The sequence below is a fragment of the Microcaecilia unicolor genome, chromosome 10 (assembly GCF_901765095.1).
Source record: "Microcaecilia unicolor chromosome 10, aMicUni1.1, whole genome shotgun sequence".
NCBI lineage: Eukaryota > Metazoa > Chordata > Amphibia > Gymnophiona > Siphonopidae > Microcaecilia > Microcaecilia unicolor.
Window position 1 is genome coordinate 32579886 of NC_044040.1, and position 21118 is coordinate 32601003.

Consider the following 21118-nt stretch of genomic DNA (forward strand, 5'->3'; position numbering starts at 1 on the left):
GCTCTGCTATTGAAACAGCAAGGGAACGCAGCACACAGCTCTGCTGAGCTGCCGTCGGCCTTCCTTCTTCTCTGCCTGTGTCCCCGCCCTCGTGTGATGTAACGTTGAGGGCGGGGCACAGGCAGAGAAGAAGGAAGGACGGCAGCTCAGCAGAGCTGTGTGCTGCGTTCCCTCACTGTTTCAATAGCGGAGTGAGGGCCCGGCCGGGTGGAGGGTGGGGGGAGCATTAGCAACGGCAGTTTCGTCCCTCGCAAATGCGCAGTAGAGACCCTCTCTGTTCCGCCCCCATCATAACGTATTGACGCGGGGGCGGGGCAGAGAGGGTCTCTACTGCGCATTTGCGAGTGAGTACGACACTCGCCATTTATATGTTTGATTGCTACTCTACTTATGAAAATGTATTCCATTATTATACTTCCTCGGTGAACATCCATATGCTGCACAAGACGATCTGTTTGAGAATATAAGTGAGATTAAATAAAAAATGCTACCAACAATAAAGAACGGCAACATGGATCAGCAGCTCATAGGTTTGCTTTGTTTTGAGTGTATGCAGAATGATGGCTGCGCAGGGAAGTGGGAAACATAGACTAACCTAAGTGACTTCAACCTTTTGACGTCATGCCTTCTCCGGCTCTTAGTCAAACCTCCTTGGTGTGCACAGCCTAGCTGCAGTGTTAGACAAATCCTGGCCTGACTCTAGCCAGGCTTTAAAAAAAAACAAAAAAAACCAGGGTTCTCACAAGATTCAAGATAAAGCTTGTCTACCTTAGCCAGGTTTCTGATATCTTTGACATCTGTAGTGGAGGTATACACCATAAAGCTGCCTGAACCACACACTTCCCTGCTCTGACCTGAGCCACACCCTCCCTGCTCTGTACTGCAACACCTGGCTTCTTAAGGTGGCTCTGCGAGGGAGTGTTGTTAAAGGAGACTGGCAACTTCCTATACACTGCATCTCAGTCACACATCCTGATGTAACTGATGAGGTTCATTACTGTCATGGTATGCACAAAATGGAAGTGATGTAATGAGAGGAAGTGGGAAAAAAGTTCTGGCCCTAAAGCAGCATGTTTGTATATAAAACAAAAGCCTCTGTTGAATTTTTTCTGAAAGAGATGAAGGTGACTTTTTTTTTTTTTTTTTTTTTTTTTTTAGAAAGATAAGTTTGTTGTAGCTTGTGAATTACATTGAAACGAGAGTATTGAAACAGAATAATTTGAAGTAGGATTATTAAGTTTCATTGAATTTTAGATTTGAATACATTAAGAAGTTTTTCTGGATCTATTATTGAAAATTGACCCAATCTGTTTTGGGTCTATATTTGAGGCCCGTTTTTCCTTTTTCAGAAAAAAGTTAGCAAGCATTGCTTTGAAGTCGGTCACACTCTAGCGGATTGGTAAAATATTGGTTCAGTTTTGTCACGTTTCTTTTTTGTCAAACTCCATGTTAAAATAAAATGCATAAAATTAACCCATCTGGAGACACTGCCCCTGAGAGATATCAGTAGAAACAGTCCAGGTGGGGTTTTAGTCAGAGTTAGCTAGGACCACTCCAGAATCGCTGACATATTTAATTTTCTGTGGTCTACTTCTCCAGTCTCAGCCTTGCTTACAATGCCTGGCTACTGTGACCTCAGTTGGCTGGTGAACATTTTTGAGTTCCTGCATGTTGTGCTGAAAACTTATCACAATTATGGGTAAGATCATGAAATTATTTTTATTGGTTGTTTTGAAGTGTGATTTCCAAAGAGACATATATTCCATGTCTGTAGAGAACATATTTTACCTCTACCCTCCTCCATTACTCTGAGCTGTGCAGCTGATAAAACTGGCATGGAATACACTGTAATAGTTTTCTAAACCAAACTGACATAATGAGGTTTATTTTATTTGGCAAAGAAATATTTTAAAAGCTGTAACTAATCAGCAATTAAGATACTATGAACTGTTAACATTTTTAGATTGATAGCTGATCGTGACAGCCAAAGAAATTTATTTGGTGGAAGTTATTACTGTGACATTCAGGATGCCATTTGTCTACCGCTAACAACATTTATTGACATTCATTGCCTTAATTGCATTCCTCTGTTTTTGTATTTAAAATTCTTAAGGCAGTGCAATCCATAGTTCTTTGAGACAAACCTTTGATAGTTTGAAAATTCAGTGCTGCTTCATCACCATAAGAAAATTCTTACATTTCCAGTAGCTTATTTACTCATCACAGCAGAATAGTTGCATGAATGCCCTTAGTATTCACACTGATTTCTAGAATTAAGTATAAATGAAGATAAAAGGTGTCAAAGGGTTAACACTCTTCCTTTTAGGTATTCTCTGTGTGTGTGTGCATTTACAGAATGACTAATTTTAAGATCTTCATTTCTTTTTGACTATCAAATTCTTTAATTTTGTTGGTGGTGGTTGCTGCTAATATTACCATATGACCAGTGTTGTTCAAAGTACTTAAGTAAAAGTAAAAATAAGTGTATATTTTAATACTTTAGTAAAAATACATTGAAGAACACATTGAAAAATTTACTTAAATGAAAGTAAAAAGTTATTGCCTAATATAATACTTTCTGAGCAAAAGTACTGCAATAACAATGAATGCAACTACTGTTAACATTTTAATTTAATCCACTTTGCTTTTAGTAAAACTAAATTTTGAAAACGAATGTCACTCATGTGAGTTATTAATGCAGTACATCTAAAAAGGTGTTCAACAATGGCGAGCAGAAAGTGGATTGTTCAGTTTAATAAAAAGTTCCTTCAAATCAGGCCAGGTGCAATATCACGTGCAACTTTCTTCAAATCAATCACCTTATTTTCTAATTCTTCCTACTTTCTTACTCATCTATATGTTACAACTTTACTTTACCCTTCACTACCAATGTTAATGTTCTAGTACATATTGTGTTGTCATTGCAAGCAGTATACCATGCCATACTTTGTATTGTTCGAATATGTTTACTGCTCTAATTGCCTCCTGCTCATGTTTGATCTATTCTTTCTGTACAACGCCTTGAGTTAATTCCTTCAAAAAGGCGGTAAATAAATCCTAATAATAAAATTATTGAGTCTTCTGAATGGGTCTGCTTGTTTTGATCAAGGGAATCTGAAACACTTGTTTTCCACGTAGCAAAGAATATTCTGTCATCATTATTGTAATTATCTGTATTAGAAGCAGTGCTAATTCATCACGTGCATCTTCATCTTCATCATCATTGTCATGCTGTGCGATTACAAAGAAGACTTTCAGAAAGTTTGAATCATGTTGTTCTAACAGTTTTTCATCTGATGACAAACTGTTTGAATATGTTCGAGAACCGATGTAAGAACGGGAAATGAGTGGGAGCCCTTCAGTCTTGAAGCCAGACAAGCAGACTTCCTTTCTAAAGACTCTCTCAATCCAGTGGGCAGTAGAGACAAAGGTCAGTTCGCCATGAATTGCTAAAAGCTTCAGTTTCATCTCCACTTTAAAGTGGCACAGCTCATCACTGGTCTGTTTGGCTGGTGACTAGTAATCAGTTCAACAGCCACAAGCAACTCCACTGTTATAGGGTATGTTCACTGAACAGCAAAATGTTAAGATGAGATGATCCACTGTTTGTGTAATGAGGTTTGCAGTAGCAAAATCCTCTTCTCAGTTTTGCTTTTTCATTTGGTGTACTGAAGAATCATTATATCTGTACACAACTTTGGAATGCACTACCGAATGCCATAAAAACACACCCTTCCGGAAACTACTAAAGATTAATTTGTTCAAAAAGACTTATCAAAAGGATCCGTCATAAATGGCCTGACATCAGAACTCAATCAGAACAAGTTAATAGTGAACTCTTCTATTCAATTACTTTAACTTCTATTTCTTTTCATTACTGAACGTTATTCATTACCCTTGATTTCAAACTCCTGAAATGTACTGTATATCCACATATTTCTAATGTACTTCATATTTCTGTACTTTAACTGTATCTCCGGAAATGGTTATCGCCATTTCGGCATAATGTAAGCCACATTGAGCCTGCAAAGAGGTGGGGAAATGTGGGATACAAATGCAGCAAATCATTTACATTTGCTTCCCATTTTACTTTTAACTGCAACTATCAGGTGTAACTGAGTAAAAGTAGTAAAAATGGGTGAAATTATAATTTCCTTAGAAGTAACAGTAACAAATATTATCCTGTACTTCTTTACAAGTAAAAGTGACAAAGGTTTTACTTAAGCACAGTAACTAGTTACATTTACTTAGTTACTATATAGCACTGTATATGACTATTACAAGTTAGAATTGGGATTTTTCAGGTGGGTGCAATGAAGGTTTAGGTTAATTCCAATTTAATTTTATATACAAGTTAATTTGACATTTATATTCCTTTTACTGAAAAGGTTCAAAGTAGATTACAACCAGTAAAAACAAAAGATATACTTTAGGGCCCATCTTACTAAAGCACCTTAAGCGTTTACCCCTGGATTCTATATATTGCGCCAAGATTTCCATGTGGAAATCGAAGCGTATTCCATAATAGTGTGTATAATTGGTTAACAAGCCAGATAGTTCTGATAACTGCCAATTAACAAGCAATTATTGACACTAATTGGCTTTAATTAGAATTTACGTACAGAACTGTCTAAGCATATTCTGTAATGTCCTGAGCGTAAATTCTAAGCCCCATATTTGGAAAGGGGGTGTAACATGGACAGGTTGTGGGCGTTTCCAGAATCAATGTGCATTGTTATAGAATATACCTGGTCCATGCCTAATTCAGGCATTGACATTTACACCAGGTTTTACTTGACATAACTGCTTGCAACTAAATTTAGTTGCGTGGAGCGGTGCTCTGCATTTTCTATAAACTGCATAGAAATTTAAGCTTATTCTATAAAGTACGCTTAAATTAAGGTGCACATATATACACACACATTTGGACACATATTTGTTGTGGACATATATGTAGTTTGCCTGCTTACTCTGGGGGGGAGGACAGAGTAGGGAAGTCATACGTGGATGTTATCTTTATTTTGAGTCCTGTAATTCAAGTATTAAAAAATATCTAATTTATTGATAATGGACTCAAAATAATTTCCTTAAGCTTAATAAATTTTGAGTCAAATAGGAAAGAGAGAATTTTTTTCTGCTGGTGAAATTCTACAAATTAAAACAAATCAAGGGTATTGGGTAACATTTTAGACTCTAAGGCTCAGTAGCGTTTTTAGCATGTGCTAATATTTAGGGCACACTAAACAGTGACGTCCATATATTCCTATGGACATTGCTAATGTTTAGCGCCTTAGTAAAAGAGGCCCTAAACTTTTGAAACCCAAATAAATGATCTGGAGGTGCATAATCGAATGGTGCCGGCCATCTCTATTGGTGGCCATCTCCGGGGCCGGCGCCGTAAGTGGGCGGAGCCAACCATATTTTCGAAAAAGATGGCCGGCCATCTTTTTCTTCGCTAATACGGTTGGGCCCGGCCAAATGTCCGAGATCGCCAGGTTTGAGATGGCCAGCATCGGTTATCAGCCATAATGCAAAATAATGCCAGTGATCTCAAACCTGGCGAAATCCAAGGCATTTGGTCGTGGGAGGAGCCAGCATTTGTAGTGCACTGGCCCCCCTCACATACCAGGACACCAACCGGGCACCCTAGGGGGCACTTCTAAAAATTTTAACAAAAAAATAAAAATAGCTCCCAGGTGCATAGCTCTCTTCCCTTGGTTGTTTAGCCCCCCCAAACCCCACTGCCCACAACTCTACACCATTACCATAGCCCTAAGGGGTGAAGGGGGGCACCTACATGTGGGTACAGTGGATTTTGGGTGGGTTTTGGAGGGTTCCCATTTACCACCACAAGTGTAACAGGTAGGGGGGATGGGCCTGGGTCCACCTGTCTGAAGTGCGCTGCACCCACTAAAAACTGCTCCAGGGACCTGCATACTGCTGTCCTGGAGCTGGGTAGGACATTCTGGCATAGAGGCTGGCAAAAAAATGTTTATTTTTTGGGTGGGAGGGGGTTGGTGACCACTGGAGAAGTAAGGAGAGGTCATCCCCAATTCCCTCCGGTGGTCATTTGGTCAGTTGGGGCTCCTTTTTGAAGTTTGCTCGTGAAAAAAAAGGGACCAAGTAAAGCCGGCGAAATGCTTGTCAAGCCTGGCTTTTTTTTTCCATTATCAGGCGAAGCCGGCCATCTTGTGAGCACACCCCCGTCCCGCCTTCACTACCCTACCGACACGCCCCCTTGATGTTTTGCTGGCTCCGCGACGGAAAGCAGTTGAACCCGGCCAAAATCGGCTTTTGATTATACCGATTTGGCCGGGTTCAGGAGATCGCCGGCCATCTCCCGATTTGTGTCAGAAGATGGCCGGCGAACACTTTTGAAAATGAGCTGGCTGGTCAAGAAAAACGTTTTTTTTTAGTTTGAGTCAACTTCAAACTATACGTTCCTTTTTAAGTCCAGAAAAATTTAGAAATGAAGCACAATCTATTTTATTACCCCAGCTAGATTATTGCAACCCTTTTATACAGTGGTATTTCAGTAAAATTACAATACAGATTACAACTGCTCCAGAACACATTTGTTAGATTGATTTACAGCTTGGATAAGTTTGAAAGATGCCTATTAAGCTGCAAATCAAATTTAAGATGGCTTGCTTAGTATTTAAATCCTTGCATGATATGAATTCTTCTATACTCGCACAGATGCTAAACTTTCCTTGTAATTGTGTAAATCTTTAAAAACTATGTTATCCCTCTGTGAAGAAAATTTGTTTAAAATCAGTGTTAGTGCAGTCTATTTGCTTATCGAGGTGCATAAATATGGAATTCTATCCCTTTACAGATTAGACAAATTTCTTCATATTTTCTCTTTTGAAAAACTTTAAAGACGCATCTGTTTTCAATATTAGAAGATATTTGACTCAAGCTTTCATTTGTATTTAATGTAGATTGATGATTGTATTATCTCTTCATTTTGTTGAAGATCTCTTGCATTGTAATCCGCCTTGAATATAAATCATAGAATAGAATATTGACTGTGGTGGGAGGGGGGATCAATTCAACATTAGAACCAGGGGCGTATCTGGACTCTGGCAGTAGGGGGGGCCAGAGGGAGGGGGCACATTTAGCCCCCCCCCCCGGCACCACCGACCCCCCCCCCCCCGCCATTGCCAGAGCCCCCCCTGCCACCAACGACTCCCCCCCCCAGCCATTGCCAGAGCCCCCCCCCTGCCACCAACGACTCTCTCCACCTCCTCTCCCGCCGACGTTGTTTACCTTTGCTGGCGGGGACCCCAACCCCCGCCAGCCGAGGTCCGCTTTCGCCTGCTTTTAAAAATAATTCTTCAGCTGGCGGGGGACCCCAACCCCCGCCAGCCGCCGAGGTCTTCAAAGTTCTTGTTCGTCGTCCTCCTCCGTGGCCATGCTGTACGCTGCTGATTCGGAGTCTGTCTGACGTCGCACCACGTCCCCTGCCAGCAAAGGTAAACAACATTAGTGGGGGAGGGAGAGGGGCCAGGGCCCTGTGGCCCCACGCAGATACGCCCCTGATTAGAACCACAATATTTAGGGGGGGGGCACCCCAAAATACTCCTATGACTTAGGGTAGCCTGGAAACCTGATTGTCTTTGGGAAGCATTGTATTAACACCGTCTGCTTAGCTTTTGCCGTTTCTGCTTTTACTTTGTATTGATTAACGTACAAACAGAAGAAGTTGGGTTTACTGATATTAACTGCAGATGTTTTCAGTTTTACCTTTCAGGCATACTTTGTGCCCTGTCAGCATCAAAGATTAAGAGTGCAGATATAATTAAAACATGAATATTTCAGGAAATGATGGACTCCAAAAAAGAAAACCAATTTAAAGATGATAAATATTCAGCTTTAAAGCACTTTGCTACTCCTGGGGGAATTCTGTGAACAAATAATAATAATACTTTTAAAAATTCCACACAAAACTTTTAGATTCTGCATGCAATATTTAAAAAAAATTACATATAGTTTATTTGTAATATCATAAGGTCTGGTGCCTCTCGGCGCCAGGTCTGAAACCACTCTCCCAAGCTTTCGCCCTCTTCAAGATCCAACATCACCAGCCCTTTCTTCGTAACTTAATTTGAATCCACTCTGCCTAGCAGGTTCAGTACCCCAGCCTTTTCTGCCCCTTCTCAAGTGTGGAGAGAACCTTCTTAGCCCCATAGTTCATTCTTCCTCCACCACCTGCTTTCTTGTATTTTTCTATTCCCTGTTCTCTCTCTGACTCGCAGCTCTCACGTTCTCTTTGGGGCTCATTTTTGAAAGAGAAAAGCGTCCAGAAAGTGTCATAAAGCAGCATTTTGGACGTATTTCCCCTCAAAACGTCCAAATGGTATTTTCAAAATCTTTTTACAGACATTTATCTATGTTCATCTGCATTGCATCTAAATCACAAGGAGGCATGTTGGGAGCGTTTCAGGGACAGGATTAGGGCGGGCTTAGCACGTTCCTAACACTTGAAAGTTTTATAGCCATAATAGAACAAAATGAAAATGTCTAGGGCTAAAACTTCAATGTTTTGATCTAGACCTGTTTTTAGAATGAATAAGTCACAAAATGATGCCCTAAATGACCAGATGACTACTGGAGGGAATCGGGGATGACCCTCCCCCAGTAGTCACTGACCCCCTCCCATCCCCAAAGATGTGAATAAAAATAGTACTTACCAACCTGTATGACAGCTTCAGATTTTATATCCAGTTCTATTACAGCAGCAAGCAGATACCTGGAGTAATGTAGTGGTCGGTGCAGTGGCCTGTAAAGAAGGGGACCCAGGCCCATATCTCAGTCTACCTGTTACACTTGTGATGGAAAGTGTGAGCCTTCCAAAACTGATCAAAAGCCTACTGTACCCATATATAGGTGATCCCTTCACCCATAAGGGCTACTGTAGTGGTGTATAGTTGAGGTGGTGGGTTTTGGAGGGCTTAGCAGACAAGATAAGGGAGTAGCATTGAGATGTGTACCTGGGAGCTTTTATATGACGTCCACAGCAGATGAAACTGAAAGAAGCCAAGAGAGAGGTATGTCTGGCAGAAACGCAAACGGAAGAATAAATGGCTAGAAATGTAAGGAGGGGTGATAAGATTTTTTTCAGGTATATTAGTGAAAGGAAGAAGATTAAAAATGGAATTGTGAGACTGAAAGATGCTGTGAAGCGCAATGTGGAGAATGATAAAGAAAAAGCAAACATGCTAAACAAATTCTTCTGTTCTGTGTTCACGGAAGAAAATCCTGGAGAAGGACAATGGTTGACTGGTAAAGGTACATATGAGAATGAAGTGGATATAGCACTGTTCACGGAAGAAAGTGTTTATGAACAACTTGAAAATTTAAAGGTGGACAAAACCATGGGACTGGACGGGAGCCATCCCAGGATATTGAGAGAGCTCAGAGAGGTTCTGGTGGGTCCTCGTAAAGTTTTGTTTAATAAATCATTGGAGATGGGAAAGGTTCCTTGGGATTGGAGAAAAGCGGATATGGTCCCTCTCCATAAAAGTGGTGATAGAGAAGAAGTTGGAAATTGCAGGCTGGTAAGCCTCACTTTGGTTAAAGTAATGGAAGTGATGCTGAAGGAAAGGATAGTGAATTTCCTGGAATCCAGTAGGTTACAAGATCCAAGACAACATGGTTTTACCAAAGGTAAATCCTTTAACGAATCTGATTGAATTCTTTGAGTGGATGACCAAAGAATTGGCTCGAGGACGTGCGCTAGATATAATCTACTTAGATTTCAGCAAAGCCTTTGACACGGTTCCTCATAGGAGGCTCTTGAATAAACTTGACAGGATGAAGTGAGAACCCAAAGTGGTGAACTGGATTAGAAACTGGTTGACTGAAAAATGCCAGAGGGTGGTGGTTAATGGACTTCATTCAGAGGAAGGAAAGGTGAGTAGTGGTGTGCCTCAAGGATCAGTGTTGGGGCTGATTCTGTTCAATATATTTGTGAGCAATGTTGCTGAAGAGTTAGAAGGTAAGGTCTGTCTTTTGGCGGATGAGACCAAGATTTGTAAGAGTGTGGACACTCAGGAGGGAGTGGAAAACATGAAAAAGGATCTGCAGAAGTTAGAAGAATGATCTAATGTTTGGCAATTAAGATTCAATGATAAGAAGTGCAAAGTGATGCATTTAGGGGGTAGAAATCCAAGGAAGACATATGTGCTAGGCAGTGAGAGGCTGATATGCACAGACAAGGAGAGGGATCTTGGGGTGATAGTATCTGAGGATCTGAAGGTGACAAAACAGTGTGACAAGGTGGTGGCTGTAGTCAGAAGGATGCTAGACTGTATATATAGAGAGATGAAACCAGCAGAAGACAGGAGGCTTTGATTCCCCTGTACAAAGTCATTGGTGAGGCCCCAACTGGAGTACTGTATTCAGTTTTCAAGGCCATATCTTGCTAAAGATGTAAAAAGACTTAAAGCAGTCCAGAGGAAGGTGACAAAAATGATATGGGACTTCCGCCAAAGTACATATGAGAAGAGGCTGGAAGACCTGAATATGTATACCCTAGAGGAGAGGAGAGACAGGGGAGATATGATATAGACATTTAAATACTTGAAAGGTATTAATATAGTAACAAATATTTTCCAGAGAAGAGAAAATGGTAAAATTAGAGGACATGAATTGAGGTTGTGGGATGGTAGACCTGGAGGGGCATTTTCCAAAGAAACGTCCAAGTTGCGATTTGGACGTCTTTGCAAAATGTCCAAATCCAGGGGTGGGGAAACCCGTATTTTCGAAAAAAAGATGAACGTCCATCTTTCGTTTTGAAAATACCATCAGAGAAGTCCAAATCCTTAAATTTGGACATCCCTAGATTTGGATGGCCCTAGACATGGATGTCTTTGAGTTTCATTGATTTTCAAAACCAAACACATCCATGTCAAAAACGTCCAAATGCAAGCTATTTAGTCATGGGAGGAGCCAGCATTTGTAGTGCACTAGTTCCCCTGACATGCCAGGACACCAACCGGGTACCCTAGGGGGCACTGCAGTGGATTTCATAAAATGCTCCCAGGAACATAGCTCCATTACCTTGTGTGCTGAGCCCCACAAAATCCCCCTAAAACCCACTACCCACAACTGTACACCACTACCATAGCCCTTATGGGTGAAGGGGGGCACCTATATATGGGTACAGTGGGTTTGTGGTTTTGGAGAGCTTGCTGTTTCCTCCACAAATGTAACAGGTAGGGGGGGTATGGCCCTGGGTTCACCTGTCTGAAGTGCACTGCAGTACCCACTAAAACTGCTCCCGGGACCTGCATGTGCTGTCATGGACCTGAGTATGACATCCGAGGCTGGCATGACATATTTAAGATGTTTTTTGAGGGTGGGAGGGGGTTAGTGACCACTGGGGAAGTAACGGGAGGTCATCCCCGATTCCCTCCGGTGGTCATCTGGTCATTTCTGGCACCTTTTTGTTCCTTATTCGTAATAAAAGCACGTCCGGGTAAAAACGTCCAAGTGTTCGTCAGGGACGTCCTTGCTTTTTTCGATTATGGGTCAAAGACTTCCCAAGTGTTAGGCACGCCCAAGTCCCGCCTTTACTACACCTCCGTCACGCCCCCTTGAAATTTAGACGTCCTTGCGCCGGACTGCAGTTGGAGACTTCCAAAATTGGGTTTTGATTATACCGATTTGACGTTTCTGTGAGATGGATGTCCATCTTCCGATTTGTGTCAAAAGATGGACATCCTTCTCTTTGGAAAATGAGCCCATTAGGTGTAATGTCAGAAAAATTCTTTTTCACGGAGAGGGTGGTTGATTCATGGAATGCCCTTCCGAGGGAGGTGGTGAAAAAAAGAACTGTGGCAGAATTCAAAAAGGCGTGAGATGAACACAGAGGATCTCTAATTAGAACATGAATGATATAAAAAACAAAGCTTAAAGGGTTGCATATGTGTTTCATGTCAAATGGTGCTTAGATGGCAACTCTGGCTGCATCAACTAAGGCCGGTTCTGGGCTAGCTTGTACCGTCTGAGTCTTGCATGTAGCAATCTGGTTTAGGATGAGCTGGAGAGAGATTCAGCAAAAACTCCAGTAATTTGGAACTTGAGGACAGTGCCAGGCATACTTTTACAGTCTTTGTCCCGCAAATGACAAGACGGATTTGGATAGTCGGAGTGGGTTTTGACGGCAACTCCAGTAGTTGGAATATAAGGACAGAGCCGGGCAGACTTGTATAGACTTGTGTCCCAAAAATACCAACGAAAGACCATGATCAAGTATTTAATATTACATTCATTGTTGATTTAAATCTTGAATTGATAATGAATGTGACTGTTGGGCAGACTGGATGGACCATTCAGATCTTTACCTGCCGTCACTTAATATGTTACTATGTTAGGGTGCCCCATTGCTCTCTTGGGATGTCTGTGTGGCCAGTCCACTAAGATTGCTGTGTCCTCCTACATCCCAATGACTTGATTTTGTGTGTTGTGCTTGGATGTGTCGTCCCCTCCCCCCCACCCACCAAAATGGATCAAAAAAGTGAATGCGCAGAGCACAGAACCATCTAGTATGTGGCCATTTAAAAAAAAAAAAAAGAAAAAATAGATGTCTTGCTGTTTCGTAAATGGCTATATTTCCTATTTGGATTTGAGACGTTTAGCGCAAAACGTCCAAAGTCCGACTTGGACGACATTTTGAAAATGTCCCTCTTTGGCTCTCATCTCTGATCCCAGGGCACATATACTCAAGTTGTTCTCGTCCCTGTCCCAGGACACACATTTCTAACTTCCTCACTCTCTCCCTCTGTCTCCCCTCCCCCTTCCTACTTGGTAAGAGGGTGAGGACAGTAGCCATAACTTCATCCTCTGGTACCTGGGGCTCACTGCTGTTCTGAGCCTTGTGGGATGCTGTACAGCCACACAATTCAAATTAGCAATTGGATTTTAGACTGCAGAGGACGATGGGCTGAGGAAAAGGGTTTGATGCAAGCCACTGGCAATTTCTGGACCCTGTTCAAAATTCTGTGCAGCACGGAAGCCTTCTGTGCCAATGTGCAATGTAGAATTTTGACAATTCCCTTAGGTGTCCTGTATACACAGGCTGCTGGAAAATTAATGATTCACTCTGCTAAAACTATTATTGCAGCTTTAATCAACTTATATTTTTATGTTAAAAAAAGCACTTTTTAAAACAGTACTTGTGTTCTCTTTCAGAAACACCCCATCCCTCAGAAAAATCATTAACTGAAGTAAATATTAATACATTTTATTGGTGGAGGGGCAGGAGGCAGGCAGGAAGTCAATGGACTATAGAAAACAGAGAACATACCTTATTTTGTGTGGTGTTTTCTTTATCACAGCTGGATAATGCAGATGAGCAGGCAGCTCAGATCCGCCGAGAGCTGGATGGGCGTCTACAGCTGGCGGAACAGATGACAAAGGTAGGGCCATTTTCCATGTCTGTGTTCATTTCTGTGACAGTGGTTTCTTACATGTTTATTATAAGAATGAATCTACTGATGCCGTTAGGGAGGAACATTCCCTGAAATATAAAATTGTGTGATGCCCAAGTACATAGTTTGTGAAAACAAAGCTTCAACAAATGCTAACATGTTAATATTTATTGAGCTGAACCTTTCCTACTGTATAAAAGGATATTCTCCTGCTAATGGAACTGTTCTTATTCATTTATGGATTGATGTCACAGTCTATTCGGCAGGTAAATTGACGATAGAATCTTGCTGAGCCTTCCAGCCTGAGAACAGCTTTTTTTGTTCATGACTATTTTAGTTGGTTGAGGAAATCCAGCTCAGAAAGCTGTATGAAAGCAAGAAGTTGTACGGATGTGCTTAAATAATGACAATAGAGCACAGCTGTGCAGTTGGAGAGATTTCGAAGGTCATTTTAGAACCTTTGCATGGCAATCATATACCGGTGTAGATAGCAGCATTGCAAAACTGGTGTTCACCTGTATAGCGCTATTTTCATGTGTAATTGCCATGGGATGAACAGATTTAAAGAGTTGTGTTCTGGGTGTGGTTTAGGTGAGAATATGCAAATATATTAAAAAAAAATTCCCATCAGGTTTTGTACCTCTTCAGAGGCATGCATAAATGACAGCAAAATGCACCTCCCCACCAGGGCTTTTGAAAAGTAATTGATGGGACAATTGTGCTTAGAAGTTTGGAATTTAAAATTACCTTAAAATATGAAAAGTGTCTTTTAGGAGCTTGGCTCCTTAGGTGGCTGCTCCATATGCATGTCATTTTCTGTTATATGTCTCCTATGTATGTAAGTAGCAAAGATTGACACACTTGTATATGCCAGCATTTGCACATACACGGTGCTGAGAGATTACACTCATTTTGTAAACTATACTTTTTGTTTTAGATAAATTTATGTAAATTTTGTTGAGGTTGTCATTTTTATACTAGGACCTGTTTGTTTATGTAATTCCCGAGGACTGTACCTTGGTCTTTTGACTTTGTTACCACTTTCAGAAATGTGATGATGTGATAATAATTGTGTGCTTTTTATAGTATGCTTGCTCCTGCTGCATGTTTAGGGAAATACAGGTATATTTTTCTGTGGCCCTTTACAAAAGGTTCCACATTAATTAGGTGTGGTGTGCTGCATAATACCAGAAACCAAGCACCACCTACACCTGAAATGTATAAGTAAACCTCCAGCATTAACAGAAGAGTTGTTATGAAATATTTTTGTTTTTAAAATATTTTGAAAAAAGTAAAAATTTGGGTAATTTATGGTTGTTAATATTGGAAAAGTAGCTTCAAGAATTTACACTGAACATTCTATAATCTAATAGGATTTAGGTCATAGCTTATTCCTCAGCTTGGGCTACTTTATCTCAATATTCTCTGTATCCCAGTTCTTAAGTTTAATACCATATGGAGGCTTCAACATTCGATATATATAAATTGTTTTATTACTGCCATCACAAGTGACTTGTTTCAAATGAGGTGCTCTGCCCCTTGGCTCTCTTTAATCTTCATTGGTCTCACTTTGTTTTATTCTAAATCTCATCATACTATTTTATTTTTAAATATTATTTTAAAGTTATTTCAAGAACTTATCTGCATAGGACCCCGGCTACATGGGCCATGTTTTACTCTGCTGCATCAGGGACTGATCCTTACTATTCTGCCATATTATTATATATTATATTTATTTAGATTTTGTTCACACCTTTTTCAGTAGTAGCTCAAGGTGAGTTACATTCAGGTACATTGGGTTTTTCTCTGTTCCAGGAGGGCTTACAATCTAAGTTTGTACCTGAGGCAATGGAGGGTTAAGTGACTTGCCCAAGATCACAAGGAGCAGCAGTGGGATTTGAACTGGCCACCTCTGGATGTCAAGACCGGTGCTTTAACCACTAGGCCACTCCTCCACTCCTATGGCGTTTCATTCCCTAACGCTATTCAAAGTGTTATATATATATTGTATGTTGGAGCCTCTATATGGTGTTGTATTTGAGTTTTGGGATGTAGAGAACATTACATAATCTAAAACACAACATGCATGACTTTTACATATGTAAATAATTTTAAAAAGCCACTATTTACACTTGTAAATCTGCAGCATATACTGTTTTCAAGAGGGCATGTTGTGGGTATATTTGGGTAGGCTGGAAAAGTATACATGTATGTTCAATTATGCAACTACAGTACCCATATACTTTTTTTATGTCTGTATTTATATCTGTGCTGAGGCAAACCTGTAAGCTAATTGTGTGTTTAGACTTGGGATCTGCATGAGTGACCTCTGTGGTGTTTAAAACCACGTAGAATTTTTTTTTTTCACTCAGCATCTTTATTGGCTCTTCATGAACATCCAGTTTTGTAGAGCCTGACACTTATACATGCAGGCTGTTAAATCGCTACTTTACATATGTAAATGCCAGCACTTATAAATTGTGCTGCTGCTCATTATTTTTAACATAGTTTTTCACTAAAATGGCTGTTGGTGGATGTGCCGGCACATGAACACAGATTTTACAAAAGGCTCCAAGTTCAGTGAGCCTTTTGTAAAATACACGAGGAATTCTGAACTCTTCAATCCCTTCTATACGGTCCTTTTACTAAGCTGCAGTAAGCCGTAACATGGGCTTATCACAGCAAAAACATGCCTTACTGCAGAGTGTGGAAAACAACAGAGCAGATCGATGGAAAGTCAACATGAATTTTATTAATGAGATCATAAAAGAGCCCGACACAGGCCGTGTTTTGCCCAATAGGGCTGCGTTAGTGGCTATTCAAAGATCCTTATTGTCAGTACTTGAATATGTATCAATAAGTTGTCATGATGCATTGATTGATATTGGCACCTGTATGTGGGGCTATCGGCTGTTTTTTTTAATTTAGCGTTTGAAAGGATAGACTTGTGATCCCCTATATATTCATGACAACTTATTGATACATATTCAAGAATTTATTTATTTATAACATTTGTATCCCACATTTTCCCACCTATTTTCAGGCTCAGTATGGCTTACATAGTTCCGTAAGTGGTGATTACCAGTTCCTGGACCTTCACCGTGTATGATCTTATGAACCAGGGTGCAAACTTTGAAAGCAATACACTTGACAGTAAGGATCTTTGAATAGACCCTGACGTAGCACTATTGGGAGAAACACGTGCTCTTTTATGATTTGATTAATGAAATTCATGTTGCCTTTCCACTGATCTGCTCTGTTGTTTTCCATCTTGGAGTTTGCAGATCGTCTGCCTTGTTGTTTACTGCAGGGTGTGCACAGGTAATTTATATATGTGTGTGCACTACGTATGTGGTAAAAAATAAAAATTTATTTTATAGCGCTGGGGCATGTCTGGGGCAGAGAGTGGGGCATTTTCTGCAGTAATTGGTTACCTTAGCTATATTGCCGCATGCTAACCGATTAGCACGTGCTTAGCACATGAACCTTTGTCACCTGGATAATGGTGACCGTAGGGGCTCATGTGCTAATAGGCCATGCGTTATTGGGAAAAGTAGCATGTGGCTATTAATGGGGGAAATAGAAAAATTGGCCATTTTACTCTGGTGGTAAAAATGGCCTTTTTACCCTGGTGGTAAAAATGACCTTAGCGTGTGAGACTGACCTGCGTAAGGACACCCTAAGGCCACTTTTTAACACAGTTTGGTAAAAGGGGCCCTTATGTGCCTTATGCAAAACTGGGATTGCTATTCAGCACTTTCCATTTAGTAACATGCATCACACTCCAATCGTATCTGCCTGCCGTATTTACTTTATTGTAAATATTTCATAAATTGATTCTGAGAAAAGAAATATATTTTTGATTGTTTGAATTTGATGAGAGCTCTCTTGGGTAAAGATGATTACATGTTTGTTTATTTCAAATGGGAATGATCTATTAATTTAGTGACTCTAAGTACCTTTTTTTTCAGCTTTCTCCCTGATAGGTTTGTTTTTCAGAGCAGCCAATAATATGGAAATTACCTTGGCTACAATTAATATTCTTTTGTGGAGATCCTGTAAACCAGGCTTGATGCAAGGAGCCTGGGGAATAGAACTGAGAACTACTGTCTGGTTTCACTAAACAAAGCATGACTAAAAGGAGAATAATTTACCTGCAGAAAATTAGAGAGAGCGAATTTCTAAGCTCATTGCATGTGCGTACAAGAAGTAATTGTCTGCCAAATAGAATTAGGCATTAGTGGTTTTTATCTGCCTTCATTTTCTATGTAAATTCTGTATTTATCAAAATAGTACAGTCACTGTGTTTGACTACTAATTAATTTAAACTTCAAAGAAAAGATATTATAACTAAAGCTGTGAAATAAGTTTTGGTTCAAAATTCCTCCAGTAATACAATAATAGTGTTCTTAATAACTATGGCTTCTGCTGTTCAGTGATTTTCCTTGAGCCATGGGTAGCTTTGAGCTGCACACTCTGTTTTTACTGTTTGTTTTTTAGCACCTTTTTCAGCAAAAAAAAAAAAAAAGTCCCAAACTTCTGGCAACACGTCTGTGTCCATTATCATCACTATAAATATCAGCAGTTGAAAGAAATTGGTGCTGATTATAATTTCTCTCAGGCTCCACCAGTTCCAAATAAAATCACTGAAAATTGAAACCCCAACCATAAGGCAATATACCACTCTCCCCCTGCCTACGGCTTATTCCCCCCTAAACATACATACTCTTCCCTTCTCCTAGCATGTCCCCTACAACACTCTGTTCCCCTTCTCAACTCTAACATTCTCCCCCCAACCCCAGCTCATCACCTGCTGCTGTTTCTTCCTCCTCATGTCCTCAACTCCCTCTATGCCTCTTCTATCCAGCTTGTCTCTTGCAAAACTCCCTCCTCCACAAATTATACACTCTCTCTCTTCTCTGCATCCTTAAAACCATATACTACTACTACTTATCATTTCTATAGCACTACTAGATATACGCAGCACTGTACACTTGAACATGAAGAGACAGTCCCTGCTCGACAGAGCTTACAATCTAATTAGGACAGACAAACAGGACAAATAAGAGATAAGGGAATTACTAAGGTGGGGATGATAAGGGTACTGAACAAGTGTCTCTCTCAGCACACATTCTCCTTCTTCCTGGTCTCTCCAGTAGCACTCCTTTCCTCCCTAGTTTGTCCTGCCAGTGCACACTCTTCTTCCACTCCACCCCCACTCCCCTTCCTACTGCCTCTCCCAGCCGTTAGCATCCAAAATCTGGTTTTCTTACCCCTCTTTCAGTCTGTCTTCTGCTTACTGCCTCGGAACAGCTGTCGTTTGCATTGTGAAGCTCTCAGCTTGTAAGATGCATGGAGCCTGAACTGCACTGTTGTTCTCCATCTTGGGAGTTCAGGCAATGCATGGCTTATACCTCAGAGAGGTGCATCTCTGGAAGAGGAGAGTGGAAGAGTAGCCTAATGGTTAGAGCAGCAGGCTGAAAAACCAGGATAGCCAGGGTTCAAATCCCACCGCAGTTCCTTGTGATCTTGGGCAAGTCATTTAGGGGCCCTTTTACTAAACAGTGGTAAGTCCACTGCGGGCTTGCCACGCGGCAATCCGGAACTACCCCACCGGCTTAATGCGGCCACTCCCAGCATATGACATCACCACAATGAGTGGCAGTAAGTGGTCCCTCCTGAATGGCCACGCAGTAAGTGCAGTCTTACTGCATGGTTGTTTCTTCTACCTGCTGCAGTAAAAAGGGCCACAGCGCATGGCAAAAACATCCGCCCCATGCGCAGATTCCCTTTTACCGCAGCATAGTAAAAGAGCCCCTTAACTCTCCATTGTTTCTGGTACAACCTCAGATTACGAGCCCTCCAGGGTCAGAAAAATACCTCCTGTACCTGAATGTACACCATTTTGATAGGCTTAAAGGCAGTATATAAGAAATTTAAATAAAGAGAGAACTAGATCTTCAGCCTCCTGTACCATGCACCCTGCTCTTCATGCACTAACAGCTACAATGGGTTTTTTTTTCTTCCACCATCTTGCAGAGCCCCACTTTTTAGCCATGTTTCAGCTAGCTCTTGAAAAACTCTGCATTGATAAAGGTCAGTTCTGTATGGGGGTGGGGTCCGAATTCTGCACAAATTCTGCATTGTACAGATTTCCCCCAGGAGTACAATATGTTACAAACCAGTATTTTCCCTATATTTGATCTTTTCAATGAATGGAGCAGCTTTCAGCTGTAGACCATAGGACAGTGTATAGGGTCTCACTTCTTCTTTTTCTAAAGAAAACATAAGGGCATGACATGAGGAGTGGAGGAGTGGCTTAGTGGTTAGGGTGGTGGACTTTGGTCCTGGGGAACTGAGGAACTGAGTTCAATTCCCACTTCAGGCACAGGCAGCTCCTTGTGACTCTGGGCAAGTCACTTAACCCTCCATTGCCCCATGTAAGCCGCATTGAGCCTGCCATGAGTGGGAAAGCGTGGGGTACAAATGTAATAAAAATAAAAAAAATCTCTAATGAAGAAACCAGGTACAGGGGGGGCATGACAGGTTCTTCAGTTTGGACTTCAGAACTCTGAAATGTACAAAATTATCTTTGATGTGTTATGAAGAGTATATACAGTATCATCACGGTCTACTTTGAAATCTTAGGATTTTAACTGAATGAAGCCAGTGTTGGCTATTTATAGATATGTTCAATTTAGAGAATAGTGCAGATGATATAGACACAGAAGAATACAGTCTTCGCAAATACGAAAACAGCGAATATGACTCAAGAATGTAAGCTTGAGCCAATGTAGGAAAAGTCCAAATTTATTATGTAGCTCAATGGATGTGATGAGTCCAAATCGACAGTATAATCAAAGAACATGGCCGTGTTTTGGACTTCCGGCCTGCCTCAGGACTCTTTTTGGCTTAGATTAAAAATACATAAAAAAGCATTTTTATACATGTGTAACACATAGAACTAAAATTTCAACACAAACATATGAATGTCGGACATTCAAATTACATAAAAATTGAAAAAGCAATATATATGCAAAATACAACATATTGTATAGTCTAAACATATGAAAACATAAAGTATGATAAATAGTAAGAGAGAATTACAATAAGATAAAGGAGTATTCCAATAAAAATATTGTACAGGAACAGAAAATGACTCATAGAAAAACTCTGTGAAAACCAACGTTTTTACATAGTTTTTCTATGTCATTTTCTGTTCCTGTAATTTGATTGTCCGCACATTCATATGTTTGTGTTGAAATTTTAGTTCTATGTGTTACACGTGTATAAAAATGCTTTTTTATATATTTTTAATCTAGGCGAAAAAGACTTCTGAGGCAGGCCGAAATACGACAGTGTCGATCGAGTCTCTTCGATTATACTGTTGATTTGGACTCGTATCCATTGAGCTACATAATACATTTGGACTTTTCCTACGTCATCTCAAGCTTACATTCTTGAGTCATCTTCGCTGTGTTCGTTGCTGTTTACAATGTGCAGACTTTTTCCTGCTGTGAAAGTAAAGAGGGGAGGGGGGGAATGTTCCTTTGGGGATAGTCAGGGAGGAAAATAGCATATGCAGCTGAAATTTTGAAAATCATGTGTGGTATTTTCTCTCTCTAGGAAGCACACACAAAAGAGCATCCGCAAATACACAGGTGGTTTTTAACACATGT

General features: G+C 40.6%; 1 protein-coding gene across 5 annotated transcripts in view; it reads left to right on the forward strand.

Moving 5' to 3' along the window:
• Positions 1 to 21118, forward strand: part of CADPS2 (calcium dependent secretion activator 2) — a 596794-nt gene that overhangs the window by 170305 nt on the left and 405371 nt on the right. For all 5 annotated transcript variants that reach the window (XM_030215887.1, XM_030215888.1, XM_030215889.1 and 2 more), the window contains exon 4: positions 13347 to 13427. In XM_030215887.1, coding sequence (XP_030071747.1) covers positions 13347 to 13427 — 81 coding nt within the window. The remainder of the gene's footprint in view (positions 1 to 13346; positions 13428 to 21118) is intronic.